This window comes from Primulina eburnea, chromosome 3 (genome assembly GCF_022965805.1).
Source record: "Primulina eburnea isolate SZY01 chromosome 3, ASM2296580v1, whole genome shotgun sequence".
Lineage (NCBI taxonomy): Eukaryota > Viridiplantae > Streptophyta > Magnoliopsida > Lamiales > Gesneriaceae > Primulina > Primulina eburnea.
Window position 1 is genome coordinate 2,024,501 of NC_133103.1, and position 17,822 is coordinate 2,042,322.

Sequence of the window (17,822 nt, forward strand, 5' to 3'; positions counted from 1 at the left end):
CAATAGCAATTTATCAGAAGTTTTAAATCATATATACCAAAACCTCTGAACCCAAATAATGATACTATATACGATCAATTGAGCATAAATATAACAATTTTCACAAACAAACGGAAAAAAAGAAACATACTAGAGATCTGGAGAAGTGCAGCAGAGTGTACCCTGTGATAGAGCCCTGCAACTCCGAGAAGATGAGCTCAGACATGACGTCATCCTAGCCACGGCTACAGCGTTGTGCAGAGGCAGCATGGATGCAACGCTCCCCAGCTCCGCCGGTGACCTAAGCCCAATTTCCGAATTTAATACCATCCGTGAGTGAAATGGAAATGAAATAGATTCAAATTCTAAGCAAAAAATGCACAAGTGATTTCTAATTGAAATTATAATGCTACGATCCTCGACAAGGAAAAAATAACCATAATCTGACACACATAATGAAAACTATAGGAGGACGACCTGGAGAGAAAGAAGCGGCGAATGGGTGAGGAGTCAGATTTTGAAGGGGCGGAGGATCTGGAAAACGACGTCGGAGAAACTCTGAGTTTTGGCTTCGAAATGGTGGATTTCACGGCAGAAATGGAAGGTCTATTGAAAATTCGGCCGCATTTCGTAGCCATTGTTGAACGAAGGGCTGCAAGCCGGGGTTTAGGGCTTTGCAGATTTATCTTCCAAATGTTGATTTACCAGTCATTTTTTTAAAATATACATATATATAGTTTGAGCTAAAGTGTGGTTCGATTTTAATAAATTTCGATTTCCGTTTTCATTTGTTTAATTTAAAAACAAAATAATTATTTCTATTGGATTTGATTTTTCTCGTATTATGTTTTGATTAATTCGATTTGGTTTATATAATTTAATTAATAAATGGAAAAATTATTTGATTTATGTTATGCGATGAATTATGGACTGTCAAAATTGAACATTCTAATAATTATTGGAATTATGTTATATAATGAATTATGTACCAATAAAAATTGAGCATTCTTTTAAAATCTATAGAAAATAAAAAATTAAGATATTTAATAAAATAAACCCTTTAAAATAAAAATATAATAATATAACTAAAAATAATAAAATGATTTAAAAATTATGGATGGGTTTAAGATTGTGAATCCAACACCGGTATAAGAAGAAAAGGAAAGAAGTAATTCGTCTATGGAGAACCTCTTCTCTTCGAATTGAATTGTGGATGGGTTTAAGATTGTGAATCCAACACCAGTATAAAAAAAAAAGGAAAGAAGTAATTCGTCTATGGAGAACCTCTTCTCTTCGAATTGATGAGAATAGCAGTAGCTTTGGAAGTTCGGATTCAAAACGGTATTTGAAGATTTTCGCCGATGAGTTTTGTTGGATGGTGTCAGATTTCTCTGCACGTCTTAAAGATTTCCTTCTCCATTGTTGTTCTGTAGAATGAAAGCACACCAACAAAAGCCTTGTCTTGATAAGCTCGAGGTCAGTTCACTCCACAGTTTCTTTGTGCTTGTGGGTTTCCCCCCTTAATTTATTCTCGAAATATGTGGGCTGGAGTCGGCATATTTTGGTGATAAAGAGGAATGTCATCCATCTGTAGATTTAGGGGGAGAGGTTGCCCTGCTTCGAAGCTCTCCAACTCTTTGAGCTCCTTCGTCAATATTGAATCTGGTTGCTCGAACCCACCTGAATTTTCGTTTGAACCACAGATTCCTAGTAGTATTGTTACCCATACGCAGGAACCGGGTTCTCATATTAGAGGAGACATGCCAATTTCTGATAAAATATTCGAACATGGACAGAAATTTGGCTCTTACAGGCAGGGTGACTCCACTTTCTATTCTCTTATTGAACACCATGCCAGCTCTGGTGATTTTAGGTCCTTGGAGATGGTTTTTGAACTTATGAAAAGAGAAAAGAGAACTTTTATTGAGAAGAGTTTCATTTTTGTGTTTAGGGCTTATGGGAGAGCGCATTTGCCCCTTAAAGCCGCTGAGTTGTTTGATAGAATGGTAGATGAATTTCAGTGCAGGCAAACTGTCAAGTCTTTTAACTCTGTCCTTACTGTGATTATTCAAGAGGGCCTGCATCAGCGTGCACTTGAGTTCTATAATTACGTTATTAACAATAAAACGAACATTTCTCCAAATGTATTGACATTTAATTTAGTAATCAAAGCACTGTGTAAATTAGAAAAAGTTGGTAAAGCGTTAGAGGTGTTCAGGGACATGGCTCTTTTAAGGTGTGTGCCAGATGTGTACACATATTGCACATTGATGGATGGTTTGTGCAAGGAGGATAGAATTGATGATGCCGTGGCTTTGTTAGACGAGATGCAAGTAGAAGGGTGTTACCCAAGTGCGGCGACATTCAATGTCTTGATTAATGGGCTTTGCAGAAAGGGTGATTTAACCCGGGCTGGAAGGCTAGTCGAGAATATGTTTCTAAAAGGATGCAAACCAAATGAAGTGACTTACAACACACTTATACATGGGTTATGTCTCAAAGGGAAGCTGGACAAGGCAGTCAGTCTTTTGGCGCAAATGTTGTCAAATAAACATATTCCAAATGATGTTACCTATGGAACAATAATAAACGGGTTTGTTAAGCAGGGAAGAGCTGTTGATGGTGTGCATGTGTTGAAGGCCTTGGAGGAAAGGGGTTACAAGGCGAGTGAGTATGTTTATTCAACTCTTATTAGTGGGTTTTTTAAAGAAGGAAAATCTGAAGATGCATTTAAATTATGGAAGCAGATGATAGAACAGGGATGTAAGCCCAATACGGTTGTTTATAGTGCTCTAATTGATGGTTTATGTCGAGAAGGAAAACCATATGAAGCTGAAATTTTTCTTTACGAGATGATTGCTTTTGGTTGCATGCCAAATGCTTTCACTTACAGCTCCTTGATGAAGGGTTTCTTTGAGGTAGGAAGCTGCGACAAGGCAATTCTTGTATGGAAAGAGATGGCTCAGAAAGATTACATGGATAATGAAGTTTGTTACAGTGTTCTTATTCATGGGCTATGCAAGAATGGAAACTTGAAACAGGCTCTGATGATATGGAAGCAATTTTTGGCTAAAGGATTTGCCCCTGATGTTGTGGCTTATAGTTCAATGATCCATGGTCTCTGTGCTGCTGGATCAGTAAAACAGGGTTTGAATTTATTCAATGAGATGCTGTGTAAGGCGCCTAACACTAAGCCTGATGTTGTCACCTACAATATACTTCTTACGGCTTTATGCAAACAAGGTAGCATTTCCCATGCTATCGATCTTTTAACTGACATGCTAAATCAAGGATGTGATCCTGACTCAATTACATGCAATATTTTCTTGACCTCTTTGAAGGAGAAGTTTAATCCATTGCAAGACAGCAGAGAGTTTCTAGATGAGTTAGTATTAAGGCTGTACAAACGACAAAGAATTGTTGGAGCATCAAAAGTTATAGAAGTGATGCTTAAAGCTTTTCTGCACCCTAAAGAATCCACGTGGGAGAAGGTTATTGTAGACATTTGTAAACCAAAGAAGATTATAGCAGCCATTGACAAGTGTTGGGCACAATTATTCCTCTGAGGGGAAAGATAGATTTCTTGCATCATTTGATTGTTAAATCCATTAGACTGTGCATCGATTGCTCATGGACTGAGACAGGAAAATATGTTTCATTTCTCGTCATATGACCCGAGACTCCGGAGTTAACAATTCTAGCGCCGATGTTGAAAGTGTCAAAGGCATTTCAATTATGTGCTGCTGTCATTGGCAATATTTGACGATGTAGAAGTTGTTCGTGATAGAACATCTGAATTCTGAAGCAATCTATCTGTTATTTGCTGAATGGGCTTGTCTCAGTGTTGGCAGCAGCATATTCTTCATTTGTGGCTGCATGTCCACGACTTCTCATTTCTATGGCAGGCTTCCAGTCTTCTCGTTGACCGTTTGCGTCCTGGCAGATTTCAATCGTATGATCAAGTTTCTCGCAGTCGCACCAGGTTTTCCTTTCTTTAGTGTTTGTTGTAGGTGTGTTACATCTGCTTTCCACAGGTCACAAGAGCGTAACTATCAGGATACGGAGATGATGGAGTTTTCAAATACTCTTTTCTGACTTTCATCAGAAAATGCTTCTCCAGTGCGTGGTAGTGGCTTCATCCAAGTGTTCTCCCTTATAATCCACCGAGACTCTTGTTAAGGCCAACAAGAAATGTGCACAGCCTCTTCTTAACGAGTTGTTTGGCTTATACTTGTGTTGGGAAGTCGCACTTTGGAGCATCAAACGCATCAAGTTGCAGGTAATATCATTATAGAGAGATGCAATACGACGCTTGAATCTTCTTGCTTCAACTCGATCTAGCTAGAATTTATCTCAATCTCAGACAATTATGATATACTCTTGACATGGGAATAAGCCTCCTTTCCAGGTACCTAATGTCATGTAATATTTGTCATGGAATTTATAAGCCATGGCATGAACATGTTATTTTCAGGTATCCTAGTTCAATAATTTTGGATCATCCAATTTTGGTGCGACTACCGAGATGTGGTAATCCTTTCCCTTTCCAAAAACGATCATCACTATGAATAGGCAACGATCAAATATAATTTTACTGTTGAATTTTGGTCTGTGATGGTATCTTATTTCCAGCCGCATTTTCTTCATTACTGACAGCAGTTTCTGAGTCTGACGATTCATATCTTTTTCAGACCATGTTTGATGTGTTTGGGTGTATAGGTTTCGGGTTGACTAAAGAGTGCGTCCATTAAATGCGGAAACTTGAGTAGGTTAAAATACACACTTGAATAATCTTATTTTTTTCCCTAAAGAGAACTGAAACATATCCACTCCTACAAAACGAGGAAAAATAAACTTCTTATTCTAGGATACCTATCACACCTGATAAACATATCCACTCCTAATTTACACCAATGAAATAATTGATTCCTCGTGATTTTTTAACAGTTAGCTCTACCAAGGTAGAGTAGATGCTACCTGTGGGGGCAGTGCTCTCACAGAATCTCAGCCATTGATTTTACATGGTGATTAAATCTGGGCTTTTGATCACTTCATGGGGTGTATGTGTGTTTAAATCTGGGCCTTTGATCACCTCATGGGGCAGTGCCTCACAAGGTAGGGTGAAATAAACCCTCTACCAACGGAAAGGGAAAAAATTTGGAGCGGAGTAAATAAATCATATATTCAACACTTCATCGGTCATGTTAAGGGAGCCTTGAAAGCATTTTCTGTTTATGTATTTTTAACTATTTCTGCTTATTGGATTAAAATGTTTACCTTAACTAAAATTTCACCAGTCTTAATTAAAAAAAAAAAATCACCAAAATTTATACCGCATTTCTTCTCTACTATCTTTAGATATTATCTTTTTTTGTAACTAATGAATTATAAGTTCGTTAACAAATAACTTATATTTTGGGTATTTCTAATATTGTAATATTTCATATAAAATTTATGTTAATGAATAATTAATTTGCTGTCGTTAAAAGTCATTTGTCGGGAGCGAATAATCTTTTGAATACCAAAATTATGAATAGTGTTTTTCACAATACTCACAGCATGCGGGAGTGAAAGCTCTTGCTTAATATCGAATAATCGGAAATAAAAACATTACCTTTATAGAGGAGGAGGAATGCTGTTTTAAAGGATGCAAAAACACACACAAACACACGAGAAGCCACTTACTAACAAGCAGCATACGCAGGAAGGCGAAGGCGAAGGCAGAGGGAAAAGTGTGAGCACAAACTCGTTGAGAGCAACTTAACAATTACACAAATACATAAACGAACATCAGAGTTGATACAACTACAAGATAAGGGGGACCTTTACATGCATGCATTTCATTGCATTCCATACCAGTATTTCAACCAAAGACTCCAGAAGGAACATTAATTTCATTTGTCCGTTATGCGGATCAAGTGAAATCAATATTGTTACAATGCTTGCTAAAAAGAGGAGAGTAGCAAGGCTAACCTATATGAAGTTTCGTCTAATCAGATAAAAAATCATCGTGGTCGTTTTCCTCTACAACAGAGACAGACACATTTCTCGTGCTTGCCTTCTCTCCTCTTGAGAAACTTTTTTCACTTGTACCATTCTTTTTATCTATGAACTCTGGCATAGAAACGTTGATAAATCTATCCAAGTTTTGTTTCAGGCACACACAAGCAGATGGAAATTCGTGGAACTCCCCTCGCCCAGGTTTCATCTCTTCAGGTTCTCCCATGAATCCTCTTTGGCGTGATTTGACCTTTCTTGCAAACACACTCCAGTCCATTTTGTCGCGTGCAGCGAACAACGAACTAAGCCTTTTGGCATTCGGTCTGATGGTCCTCTTGTGGCCCATGTAACGCCTTCAACAAGAAAATAAGATAGTAATTTCAAGTACATGGAGTATTACAGACACGCAGAACTTCTAAAATCCACATATGCCTATTAACACGGTTTCTAACACTAAACAAGGTGGTGTGTTGATTAGAATATATTTTATCAGGATTCATTACGAGCCGGTGATAAAAATTAAAACCATCACACAAGGTACTTTGAGAAATTGATTTAAATGGTTAAATAATTTTTTTATTATTACATTTGATGTGATGGCTTTTCGTCTCAAACATCTTCTGTTGAAAAACTAGACTTGAACGTCAATCTCCAAATTGATTTAACTGCCACCACCCCAAGTGGTGTTGTGACATAAACATCTTGGGGTGGTGGCAGTTGAATAAATTTGGAGATTGACGTTCAAGTCTAGTTTTTCGTGCCGATAAATTTTACCTTTTGTTTCACTTAATTAATAAAAAGGTATTGATAACATGTCAACTATTTAAAAGTTGGACAGAAAGGGCATCGTTATAGCTCCAACATGAAAGAAGTAGTTTTCGCATGTAGTTACCTTCGACCAGCTAGGATCTTTGCCATGTTCCCATTATTATTGGTGACAAAGACATCACTTGCTTCACATACAGTATAGTCAATGGCCGCTAAACGAGAAGAGAAGGGAAGAAATGATTTCAGCTCTTCACCAGCCAGCATCTCCTTTGTATAGAAGTTTGGAAAGAGCTCTTTAAGGGGCCTCAAAGTTTCTTCTCCACCGTATATTTCTCCAGATGCAATATAGAGGTAGGTACTATTTTCGAAGCCAAGGGCCCTCAGCAACAAACCCACTTCATGTGGGGTCAAAGGGCACTTCCCTCGTGTTCTTTCTTCATCAGGGCTTAATTCCTATAGAACAAAAGAGAAAATATTGTAAAAAATGTCCAATCCGACATGAATGCTTAATTACTTTTAGCTTCATCATCCAATAAATCTTTAAATACTGACTACTCACAATTGTTATTCAGGAAAATGTATCTGTTATTGCATTGCAACCAGCACAAGATTCAAGAATATACATAAACCACAATCTTACCGGTAATGTTTCCCACCGCTTTCTTATCTCACCCAGCTCTCGTCTTTCTTTATCGCCCCCTCCATAGTAACACCCGGAAAAGGCGAGCATGTCAGGTTCAAACCTGAAAGTGACAAATCAAGCCGATGAAATAAAATGGACAAGATATCAAACTATTCTGGCATAATCAATAAATGACACTTAGTGGACATATAATCTAGAAAATTAAAATAATCTCATATTAAGGTGACAAGGAGATAGCACACAATACATATTTCATGTAATTTATTCGCGAGCTTTCCACCAGTGAGGAACCTTTGAGGACAAAAAAGTTCAAGGCCTTTTCCAAATCAGTATTATTCTTTCCATGTCACTCGGCAACCACATTAATATCGCAGAGTTAAATATCTTTACATTTTAACAGCTAAAAGAAGGTGGATCTCCATCGAATTGAACATTGTTGAATATCCAAAATTAGATTAGGATAGGTAAAAATTCGTCATCGGTTTTATTTTAAACTTTGGATAGATTAGATTAGACTAGATTATGTTGTTATCTTATTTATTATGTACTAGCATGAAGCACGTGATGAACGCAAATTACCAATTATATAATAAAAATTAAAAAATTAATTTTCCAATAAACAATTTGAATCATTTTATTATTTATCTTAGTTTAATCTCTTATCATATTGATGAATAAATTAATTAAGAACTTTTATACCTTACTTTCAAAATTGTTTCCCAGATTAAAATTCAATATTTTGATTTTATGTTATATAATATACGATAATGAGCATAATATATAGAACGAAATAAACTGATTTTAAAAATAGATATATCCAAACACCATGTATAAAACAGAATAACCTATATATTAACCGAATTATAGATTTTATCAATGCATACATCATAATTTACATAAGTGAAACATACTAAGAACAAATAATTATCAATTTAAAATCCCCGTAACTAACTTGTCAAAACAATATCAAAACTAATGAAATGATAATATTTATTATAAATATAACCCACAATAACACGACATTTTTTTTATCTTTGTTTTTAGAATTCTATATCACGAAGAATTAATTTTTTTATCAGAATCTAACTTTTGTATACTAACATTGACGACTATTAATTTCTTGTTAAATATAATTTTAAAATAATAAATAAATCAACAAATGTAATAAAATACACATTCAGATGAGATTTTATGGTAAATATCAAATAAACCCATACAATAGTTATTAAATATAAATTTTAAACTATTGGTATGATTTTTACCATTAAAATTTGAAATATAGCCCAAAAAATAAAAGTTCATAAAAAATGTTATTTTATAAATTAGTTTGATTTCAAAATAATCAAATAAAAATATTAAAATATCATACGTAAAAGCTCTAATACTTTGATAAATGTTAATCAATGATCATTATATTATATTTATTATAAGGAATATGTCATATATTGTTTTTACATTAGAAAATAACTTTTGTGTCTTTTAATCGCTCATTAATATTTCTCCTCATGCATTACATATTTAGAGTTTTGATTGATGATTGATTTTGACGATTAAATACATGTAATTTTTTAGTTATATAATTTAATAAAATAATCATGCCTATAACATATATATTTGTTATAGATAATTTTTTTTTCAATTTTTCATATATTTTTTGAATTTTTACTATCATTTAAATTTAAAATCAAAATCAAAATTATATATGTATTACATTATAAATTTCATAGGGACAGCTATTATCTCACTTGAAAGAAAAATAGATGCAGAGATATAATTTTTTTACAATCAAGTAATTTCATACATATTAGTTAATGAAGAATTATTAAAAATATAATTAATTTATATCTTTCATGACGCCTTCAGATACGAATCATTGTTATATTTTTTTTCTGTATTTATGTGTGCTTCGTTCTAATTTACATATATATATATATATATTGGACATTTCAAATTATTTGTTATTATGATCCATTTTTTATATCAAATAGGCCGTATTATTAAACATTTGAAATCATTTGCTTTTTAAATTTTAAAGTTGTAGCGTAGTCAAATTATATGCAATATTTCTGTTATTTACTTGAATACAAAATTTTTTATTTTCTTATTATTATTATTTTTTTCCTTAAATTTCATAAATAATTAAAAAAACATATATAAAATTGAAAATTATAAATCAAAAGATCTGATACTACCAAATTTTTTGTGTTGAATTTATAGATTTGTCTGCTGTATAATTTTTTAAAAAAAAAGTGCTACAATGATCCATTTTTTAATATCAGATAAAATAGCTAAACAACAAGCGAGACATTAAAGTTAATTTTTTTAACAATTATGTCTTAAAATTTAGATATTATGAAAGCTGATATGAAACAGAAACCAAGAAAACACTTTAGTTCTTATATTGGTTTCACTGTTCTTGAGAACCAATGTTGGTTTTATTTTAAGAACCTTAATATCTAAATCTTAAACAATCTTAGCAGATGTTCAAATACTACCAAATTTTGTGTAATAAATTTATAACTTTGTCTTATATATAATTTTTTTTAAAAATGCTATTAAAATCTTTAAACTCTTTATTATAACTAAACTCTCTAAATTCTTTTAAGAGATTAATATTTTATGACATTATTAATATATTAAAATCATAATTGTTGATATAAATTCTCATAAATAATTTATTAAACTCTTTACTTTCAATTCTTAGTTAAAAAACCCATAAAATATGTTGGTATAAACTTCATATTATCACATCATTCTATACTCATCAGTTATTATAATTATAGCATATATATACTTAATTTTACATATATCTTCTTGTGATATAATAATTTATTATTTAATTAGAAATTGCATTAAAAATATAATTATAAAATTGCACTAAAATGATAAAAAAACATATATATATATATATAAAATTAAAAAGATAAAATATTTAAAGGTAGTTTAAATATGAATTATTTGATAAAATTAATATAGTAGTTATATTTTATTCTTGAAATGATATAACTTACTACAATCAATGTATATTGAAGTGATAATTTATTAACCATTAATTATATATTAGGTGGAGTAAATATCAAATTTTTATATTCCATTACATATATATCATTATAGAGTTTTTGGATTTGATCAATACAAATCCAAAAACTAAAAAGAGTGCTATTATGATCCATTTTTTAATATCAAATAAAATAGTTGTACAACATGTGAGACAGTGAAGCTAATCGTTTAACTATTATGCCTTAAAATTTATATATTATGAGAGCTGATTTGGAAATCGAAACCAAGATAATATTTTAGTTCTGATTTTGATTTCACTGTTCTTGAGAACCAAAGTTAGGTTTACCTTTAGATCCTTAATATCTAAATCTTAAACAATCATGGTAGATGCTTCAAATACTACCAAATTTTGTGTATTGAATTTATAAATTTTTCTGATGAATTATTTTTTTAAAAAAAGTGCTACTAAAATCTTTAAATTTTTTATTAAGCTAAACTCTTTAAATTTTTCTATCATATTCATATTTTATGAGATTATTAATATATTAAAGTTCATAATTGTTGATATAAATTCTCCTGAATAATTTATTAAACTCTTTAATTTCAATTCTTAGTTAAAAAAAACCCATAAAATATATTATTATTAAACTTCATATTATCATATTATTCTATATTTCTCATATTATTCTATTATTCTATTATTGCATATATATTTAATTTTTTTCATATATCTTCTTGTGATATTATAATTTATTACTTAATTAAAAATTGCAATAAAATTATGAAAAAAACATGTAGAGAGAAAACTAAAAGGATAAAACATTTAAAGATAGTATAAAGATGAATTATTTGATAAAATTAATATAGGAGTTATATTTTATTATTGAAGTGATATAAATTACCAATCAATGTATATTGTATTGATAATTCATTAACCATTAATTATATATTAGGTGGAATAAATATAAAATTTTGATATTCCATTTTTGTCCTTGCAGCAATTAGAATTTTACATATATATCTTTATTGAGCTTTTGGATTTATATTGACAAGGAGGTTATTTTTATCTTTTCAGAATTGGAAAACAAAGCACATAATCACATTTTTATAGATATATAGATAAGTACATGTGTTTCTCGGTTAATGGAATGAATAAGAATTCATCTTCTTCATCATATACTTTTCGTATATCAAAACTGCACGTAATTAGATTAGGGTAGGCATTTGAATTGTTAGATAAGCATTCATCTACTGTTTTATATTTTAAAGTTTGGATCCATTAGATTAGATTAATTGTCATGTATGAGTATAGGTTGTGTTTCTCGGTTAATGGAATGAATAAGAAATCATCTTCTTCGGTACATATATTTTTTGTATATCACTGTGACTGGGCAAGTTCTACTAACAGATAATCCACATTTGGCTATTGTTCATTTGTATGGGGTAACCTAGAAACATGGCGTAGCAAGAAGTAAACTGTGGCAAGAAGCAGTACAAAAGTAGAATTTCAGTCCTTGGCCAATGGGAATTGTTAAGGAATATGGATTCAAATATTGTTGAATGAGTTGAAATTGGAAGGTCATCAAACAGTGGAACCAAAGCATGAGAACCAAGCTGGATAAATATTGCCAATAATCTAGTTCATCACGATCGTACCAAACATGTTGAGATAGATCGTCATTTCATAAGTAAAAAAATTGAGAAAGGAATCTTGAAACCAAACTATCTTCTAGCCATTCACAAGTTGCAGATATCCTAACATAGGCTTTATTTCGACCTACATTTGAAGACTTGATGTCCAAGTTGGGCATGATCAATATATATCACCCAACTTGAAGGGGAGCGTTGAATATCCAAAAATAGATCAGGACTGACTTTTGAATTGTTAAATAATTATCCATCTACTATTTTATATTTTAAACTTTGGATAGATTATATTAGATCACGTTGTTATCTTCTGATTTATTAATTACAAGTATAGGTTGTGTGTCTCAGTTAATGGAATGAATAAGAATTCATCTTCTTCAGCATATATTTTTCGTATATCAAACTTAGCAGTATCAGATACAAAATCATCTGAGAAAAAGATTCTCACTTAAAACACTTTCCTCTCTGGTGTTCCAAAATCGAATTAGGGAAAAGCAAGAGGGAACACCAGAGAGGAGGAGATGGTGTTTCCAAAGATAACAAAGATTAAGAGAAATAGTTCCAACAATGGGATCAAAGTTCAGAGAAGAATGTTTGTCACGAAAGAAGCTAATATGAATTGCCCTGTCACCTCAATTCGCCAGCACAGTATACCTCATGTAACTAGTTAATGCCAGCACAACAGATGAAGAGAGAATTTTTTGATATGCATATCTTTCTCATACTAAGCAAAAAAATTAAAGACCACAGCACACAATTCGTTAACATCCAAATTCATAATTAACTGGATAGATTCTATAGCATACAGTCATATTATAAAATGCAACAGAACATATTGCAAAACGTGAGCATAATCTAATTTGCTGCAAAGAATGGCTGGTGTAGCGAAGATGTTCAAAGTCCCCATATCATGAGAGAATATAGGTGTTATCCCAACACAGTTAGTGGATAGATTTCTTAATTATTGTCCTCTGAACAGAAATATGGCTTTTGACTTATGACGAGGGACTTACAACAGAATTCCTTGTTCTCTCAAGGCATAAAGACACCGACTTTAAGATTCTAATGACACAGAGCAGAACCAACTGGTTATCCATATAGAGAATGGGCAAGATTTTCATAGGAAGGATGACAGTGGATTGAATATCAATCCTGAATCTTTTCACACAATTCAGACCACAAACAGAGCTCGATAATACTTGCAGTTTTTAATCCATTCCTTGCAAGTTAAATTCACAAAAGCAAGATCATCACCACAGAGCAAAGATTGCAAACCTCAAGTGAACAGCAATAAAACGTTTTGCCATCTTACGCATATGCACAACAAGCTTCTGGCCCATATTCCTTATAGATTTGGTAAATCTCAAGGCATGATAATTGACCCGGCATCGCAACTTCTGCAGGTCTTCATTAAGTTCATTAGCCAGCCTGTAATCAAATTTTGTCAACTGAACTACCTGCATAAGTTTTACAGGTCACCGATTAACCAAATCCGCCGAATAACAGTTTGCACTCCACTTAAAATACAATTTCAAACACTCTAAAAACTCTAAATACACTCGTGGAGCCAGGAAAGAAAGATTCATTGATTAGTACAAATATTTTCATATGGAGAAAATTGTCACTATGACAGATATACTACAAAAGACAGCTCGACTATTTACTCTGAAAATCTGCCAGTAAGGTTTACAAAAACGTTGCCGGTACTAGAGCCGAGACTCAAGAAGAAAATTCCTCACATATTCAGACCTTGTTGAATCTTTTCCTTTCCCCAAACACATTTCCAAGCTTCCAAAATTAAATTAATTGATCATAAAAGTAAAATATTAAAGAGGCATAGCAGCAAACAAATAAAGCACTTTTTCTTGGTTTCGTTCATCGGCACCCGGACATCTAAGTGGCTATTCTTCAACCTAAAAACAAACATATATCTTTATTATGTGCATGACAATCAAGTATATCAAGATTCACCACAAGGACATTATAACAAGAAATTAGAATACTTTGTTCATAATTCAAATATTTTTCATCTTACACGTCTCCTCAAAAGAAGTGGCAAAACTTGTTCCAGATAATATTCAGGTTCTGATTTTCGTGGAACTCGCATTGTATATGGTGGTTTTTCCATTGACCTCATGAACTTCTCCGGCACTCTTTTAACAATTGGAACATCCTTTGCGAGGTAAGAGATAAACCAATCAACATCAAAAATCTGGAAGAAATCACTGCATACCAAAGTAAACTAGGATGAGTAAAAATATTGTTTTCGAGCCAAAATGGGCCGTGCTAATGTTTAGGTGAAAGTCTGTACTCATAGGTTTTAAGGTAACAGAGGACCATATGATTTCATTTTAACAAACCTTTCATCCTTCCAGTATGAATGATGATCTAATTCTGGCACAACCAAAGTAGCATTCAAGATCCTTGCAACAACTACAGCATCAGTTATCTGAAGAGAAAAAATGCAATCCAAATTTCAGATTTAAATGTACATAATTGAAAGCAATATAACAGGATAAGAAGTCGGATAATTGAAATGCAAAAAAATATGAGAAAACATATCAGTACTTGTTTCTCAATCTGGATGCTTATAAAATAAAAACTGAACGATTACCAGAAAACACTTACTCCTGTTCTTTGTTGGTTAAGTCCTCCGCTGGTAGCAATTAGTAAGTAGCCATTCGAACGTCGTTCACGTACAGCAGCTACAAACAAAAAACTAGTTCCTGAATGTTACTACTTCCACCAATAAGAACAAATAACCTTGACAGCAAGTTAAAGGGGCACAACAAGAAAATTAAAGTAATCACATCCATGGTTGCTCTCTGATGCTATAACTTATAAGCATTTCAAGGGTATAATCTTTGAATTTTTACTTCTTCACTTTCTTAAAATGAAAAGAGAACTTAGTTTAAACAAATGTCATAAAACAGCCCAGCACATGGTAGCAAAGCCAGAATTACTCTTATGTACTTTTATGGAAGATACTTGACATTTTGTGGTCCTTTAGTGTTTTCCGTACAATTTTGCATCTCAACTTTTGTTATAGCAACAGAACTGACACCATCATTTATAAACAGAAGCCAACTGCCACAATTAATTGATGAATCATATAAAGCAACAGAATTCCTGCTTCAAGGGAGATGATAACAGCATATTAACAGGAAAAAAATTGATTTGGTTACAGGTTTGAACCAACAAAGCAAATGCATCAGCACAAGCAGAATACCGGGAAAATAGTTAACTTACCTGCAAAATGAGGACCTCTGTCACAGCAGCCATAATAGAAATTTGAAAACTTTGATTTCCATACATCAATTGGGACACGAGAATCTCTATCCTAAATTACATGAAACAGTAAGTGCTCTGAGTTTGCCTGATAATTTTGTTGGATAACCCCAAAGACATTATATATCCCAAGATCACGCTTCTGCTGGGACTTACATAATTAGATTAAGTAAAAAAAGGGAGGGAAAGACAATATCAAAAGATATATCGAAATCAACGCCAATAACAGAAATACGCAACAGAATGGTTGATTACCAAGGAAAAGAATATCATGTAGATGCAATAGATAAACCTTCACAATGAACTCAATTAAAAGACCAGAATTTGCAGAGAAAAACTAAGAATAAAACATTTTCTTATGTAATAAAATGGCGTCAAAAGGAATAGTTTTACTTCCGTACATATTGAACGGAACATTCCCAAACATCTTTTTCCATGTTTCTAACCCTTAATTTCCCATTGCATAACATAGTGACAGAAAGAGAGAGAAAATTGCATAACCTCGATTGTTTAATAAATAAAAACTCAATTCGTATCGAAAAACAAACGCAAAAATTGCAGGAAATTTTGAATCTGGAAGCAAACTGTAAACATGAAGGAACCCCCCCCCAACCACACTCTCTCTCTCTCTCTCTCTCTCTCTCTCTCACATACACTCACCCACAGAGTTAAAGGAGCAACAATTAATTGAAATGAGGAACAGTCTGCTAGAGATGAAAAAATTATTGCACAAAAATATACCATGTTAGAGAAACACAAACAAGGGACTTCATAAAAAATGGAATCGACTGGAATTCCCTTTACTTCATTAAATAATGGAATCAACAGGAATTCCCATTTCTGTTAATGTTGCCAACTTCCAGGATAACTCGTGCATAAAATTCTGCAACTTAGCTCCTAACGATATAATAGACATCCCAACCCTAAAGAGTGAAATTAAAAGAAGTTAAACCATACTGAACTATTATAATATGGACCAATTAAAAGTATTTCCAAAAATGTAGCAGTTCAACTCAAATTTTCTACGTTAGAACAACTTTTCACACTTCAGCTGTGCGATTTACAACAAATCCACAAAAACAGCAATTAAAGAACAATAAATTACACAAAAAACAGCGAAACCCCTCAATCCACAGTCCATACCGTCTTATAGTACCACGTCCGCTTAACAAGTCGTTGAGAATACCACTCCAGATCAGAAGCCACGTGCCCTGTGAAGAGAGAAATGAGACCCACCGCAAAAAGCAGAAGCCCGCAAACCATTGTCCACGGCATCACCACCACCTCCGCAGGCCGCCTCCATTTCCAAAAATAATTGGAAAAATACCCTTGTTGCTTTTGATTTTGCTTCTGCAGCTGCTGCTCCTGCTGCAGAACAGCAGAGGCCAGATAATTAGCCAAGCCCATTCTTCCTCCCGTTTGTCATAGTAGACACATTAGATTTTCACGCTAACAGAGCACGCAGCAGAGGCGATTTCTGCTGTTATTCAGTAGAAGCGTGCATCATATACAAAATACGGACCCTTACACAAACCCTAATCGCGATTTCCCCCCTTTTTACCGTGAGCAGGTGAAATTTTGGGAGAAGCCGAGCGGCGATGTGTGTATGTGTGTGAAATGGATAGTGGTGAAAACGATGGCCAATAATCAATCTGTAATTAAATGATGACGAAAAAGGTTAAGACAAATTATTCAGATAATAAAGAATTGAATGAGTATTAATTAAAGTAATTAACAAGGGAGGAATAAGAGTCAATTCAGGTGGTCTAGTCTAAATCAATTTTAAATTTGGAATCATGTTTTTATTATTTCTTGATGGATCTATGCAAGATGTCGACCTACTTTATGTGTGAATATTTATATTTAAAAACGATTAATATTCCAAGAATCATTCAATCAAAAATAAACCCAATAAAAATTATTTAGTATATTTTCTATGAAATGATTTCGTATATTTTTACAGTTCATACTTAGAATGAAAAATACTATTTTTGACATACATAACAGTCGAAAGTGTAGAAGATCTCTATCACAAAATTGATCTTATATAAGTTTTTTTAAAAAATATAAGTTTATATTAAACATTCAGAAAATTTTAATGAATATTCCTTGGATCAAAGTTTAATTTAATAAAATAGATATTTAATTTTTGAAATATTATTTAAGTTTAATTAATTTAAGAAGAAAAATACGTAACAATACATTCATATTTTAAGAAAATATTATATTTAATTTTTAGTCAATATTTAAAACATGATATTACCAAATATATCAGTATTTTTGAACTTTATTATATATGCAGATGGATCATTGATCCGACAGCTTATGTTCCACCAAGTCTTGAACAATTATTTTTTATTTTTCAGTTGTTCCTAAAAATACGTGGCCAGTCAAAAAATTATTTAAAGTACACGAATATTTAATGTGAGGGTATAATTTAAAAATATGAGGACAAAACCTCAATTTTTTAAATTTAAAAAAAAAATCTCACAAGGGA

At 32.5% G+C, this 17,822-nt stretch overlaps 2 protein-coding genes across 4 annotated transcripts; one reads left to right on the plus strand and one right to left on the minus strand.

Annotated features, from left to right (window-relative positions):
• Nucleotides 1-1,120: 1,120 nt before the first annotated feature.
• On the plus strand, nucleotides 1,121-4,794 carry LOC140825226 (uncharacterized). Of its 3 annotated transcripts, none has more exons than XM_073186874.1 (2): nucleotides 1,121-3,931; nucleotides 4,014-4,794. In XM_073186874.1, exon 1 carries the CDS (start codon nucleotides 1,557-1,559, stop codon nucleotides 3,543-3,545), a length of 1,989 nt encoding a protein of 662 aa, XP_073042975.1. In that variant the 5' UTR covers nucleotides 1,121-1,556; the 3' UTR covers nucleotides 3,546-3,931; nucleotides 4,014-4,794. The 3 variants fall into 3 exon arrangements, with proteins under 3 accessions (XP_073042975.1, XP_073042974.1, XP_073042976.1); XM_073186873.1 differs by having other exon boundaries at nucleotides 1,121-4,387; nucleotides 4,454-4,792; XM_073186875.1 differs by lacking the exon at nucleotides 4,014-4,794 and having other exon boundaries at nucleotides 1,121-3,222; nucleotides 3,321-3,456.
• Nucleotides 4,795-5,710: 916 nt separating this feature from the next.
• Nucleotides 5,711-16,956, minus strand: LOC140825227 (O-fucosyltransferase 29-like). Its single transcript, XM_073186876.1, has 9 exons — nucleotides 16,469-16,956; nucleotides 15,287-15,377; nucleotides 14,666-14,742; nucleotides 14,398-14,486; nucleotides 14,073-14,262; nucleotides 13,313-13,494; nucleotides 7,388-7,490; nucleotides 6,872-7,200; nucleotides 5,711-6,332 (listed from the first exon to the last, which is right to left on the minus strand). The coding sequence occupies exons 1-9, from the start codon at nucleotides 16,730-16,732 to the stop codon at nucleotides 5,969-5,971; spliced, it is 1,689 nt and encodes a 562-aa protein (XP_073042977.1). The 5' UTR covers nucleotides 16,733-16,956; the 3' UTR covers nucleotides 5,711-5,968.
• Between the last annotated feature and the right edge of the window lie 866 nt (nucleotides 16,957-17,822).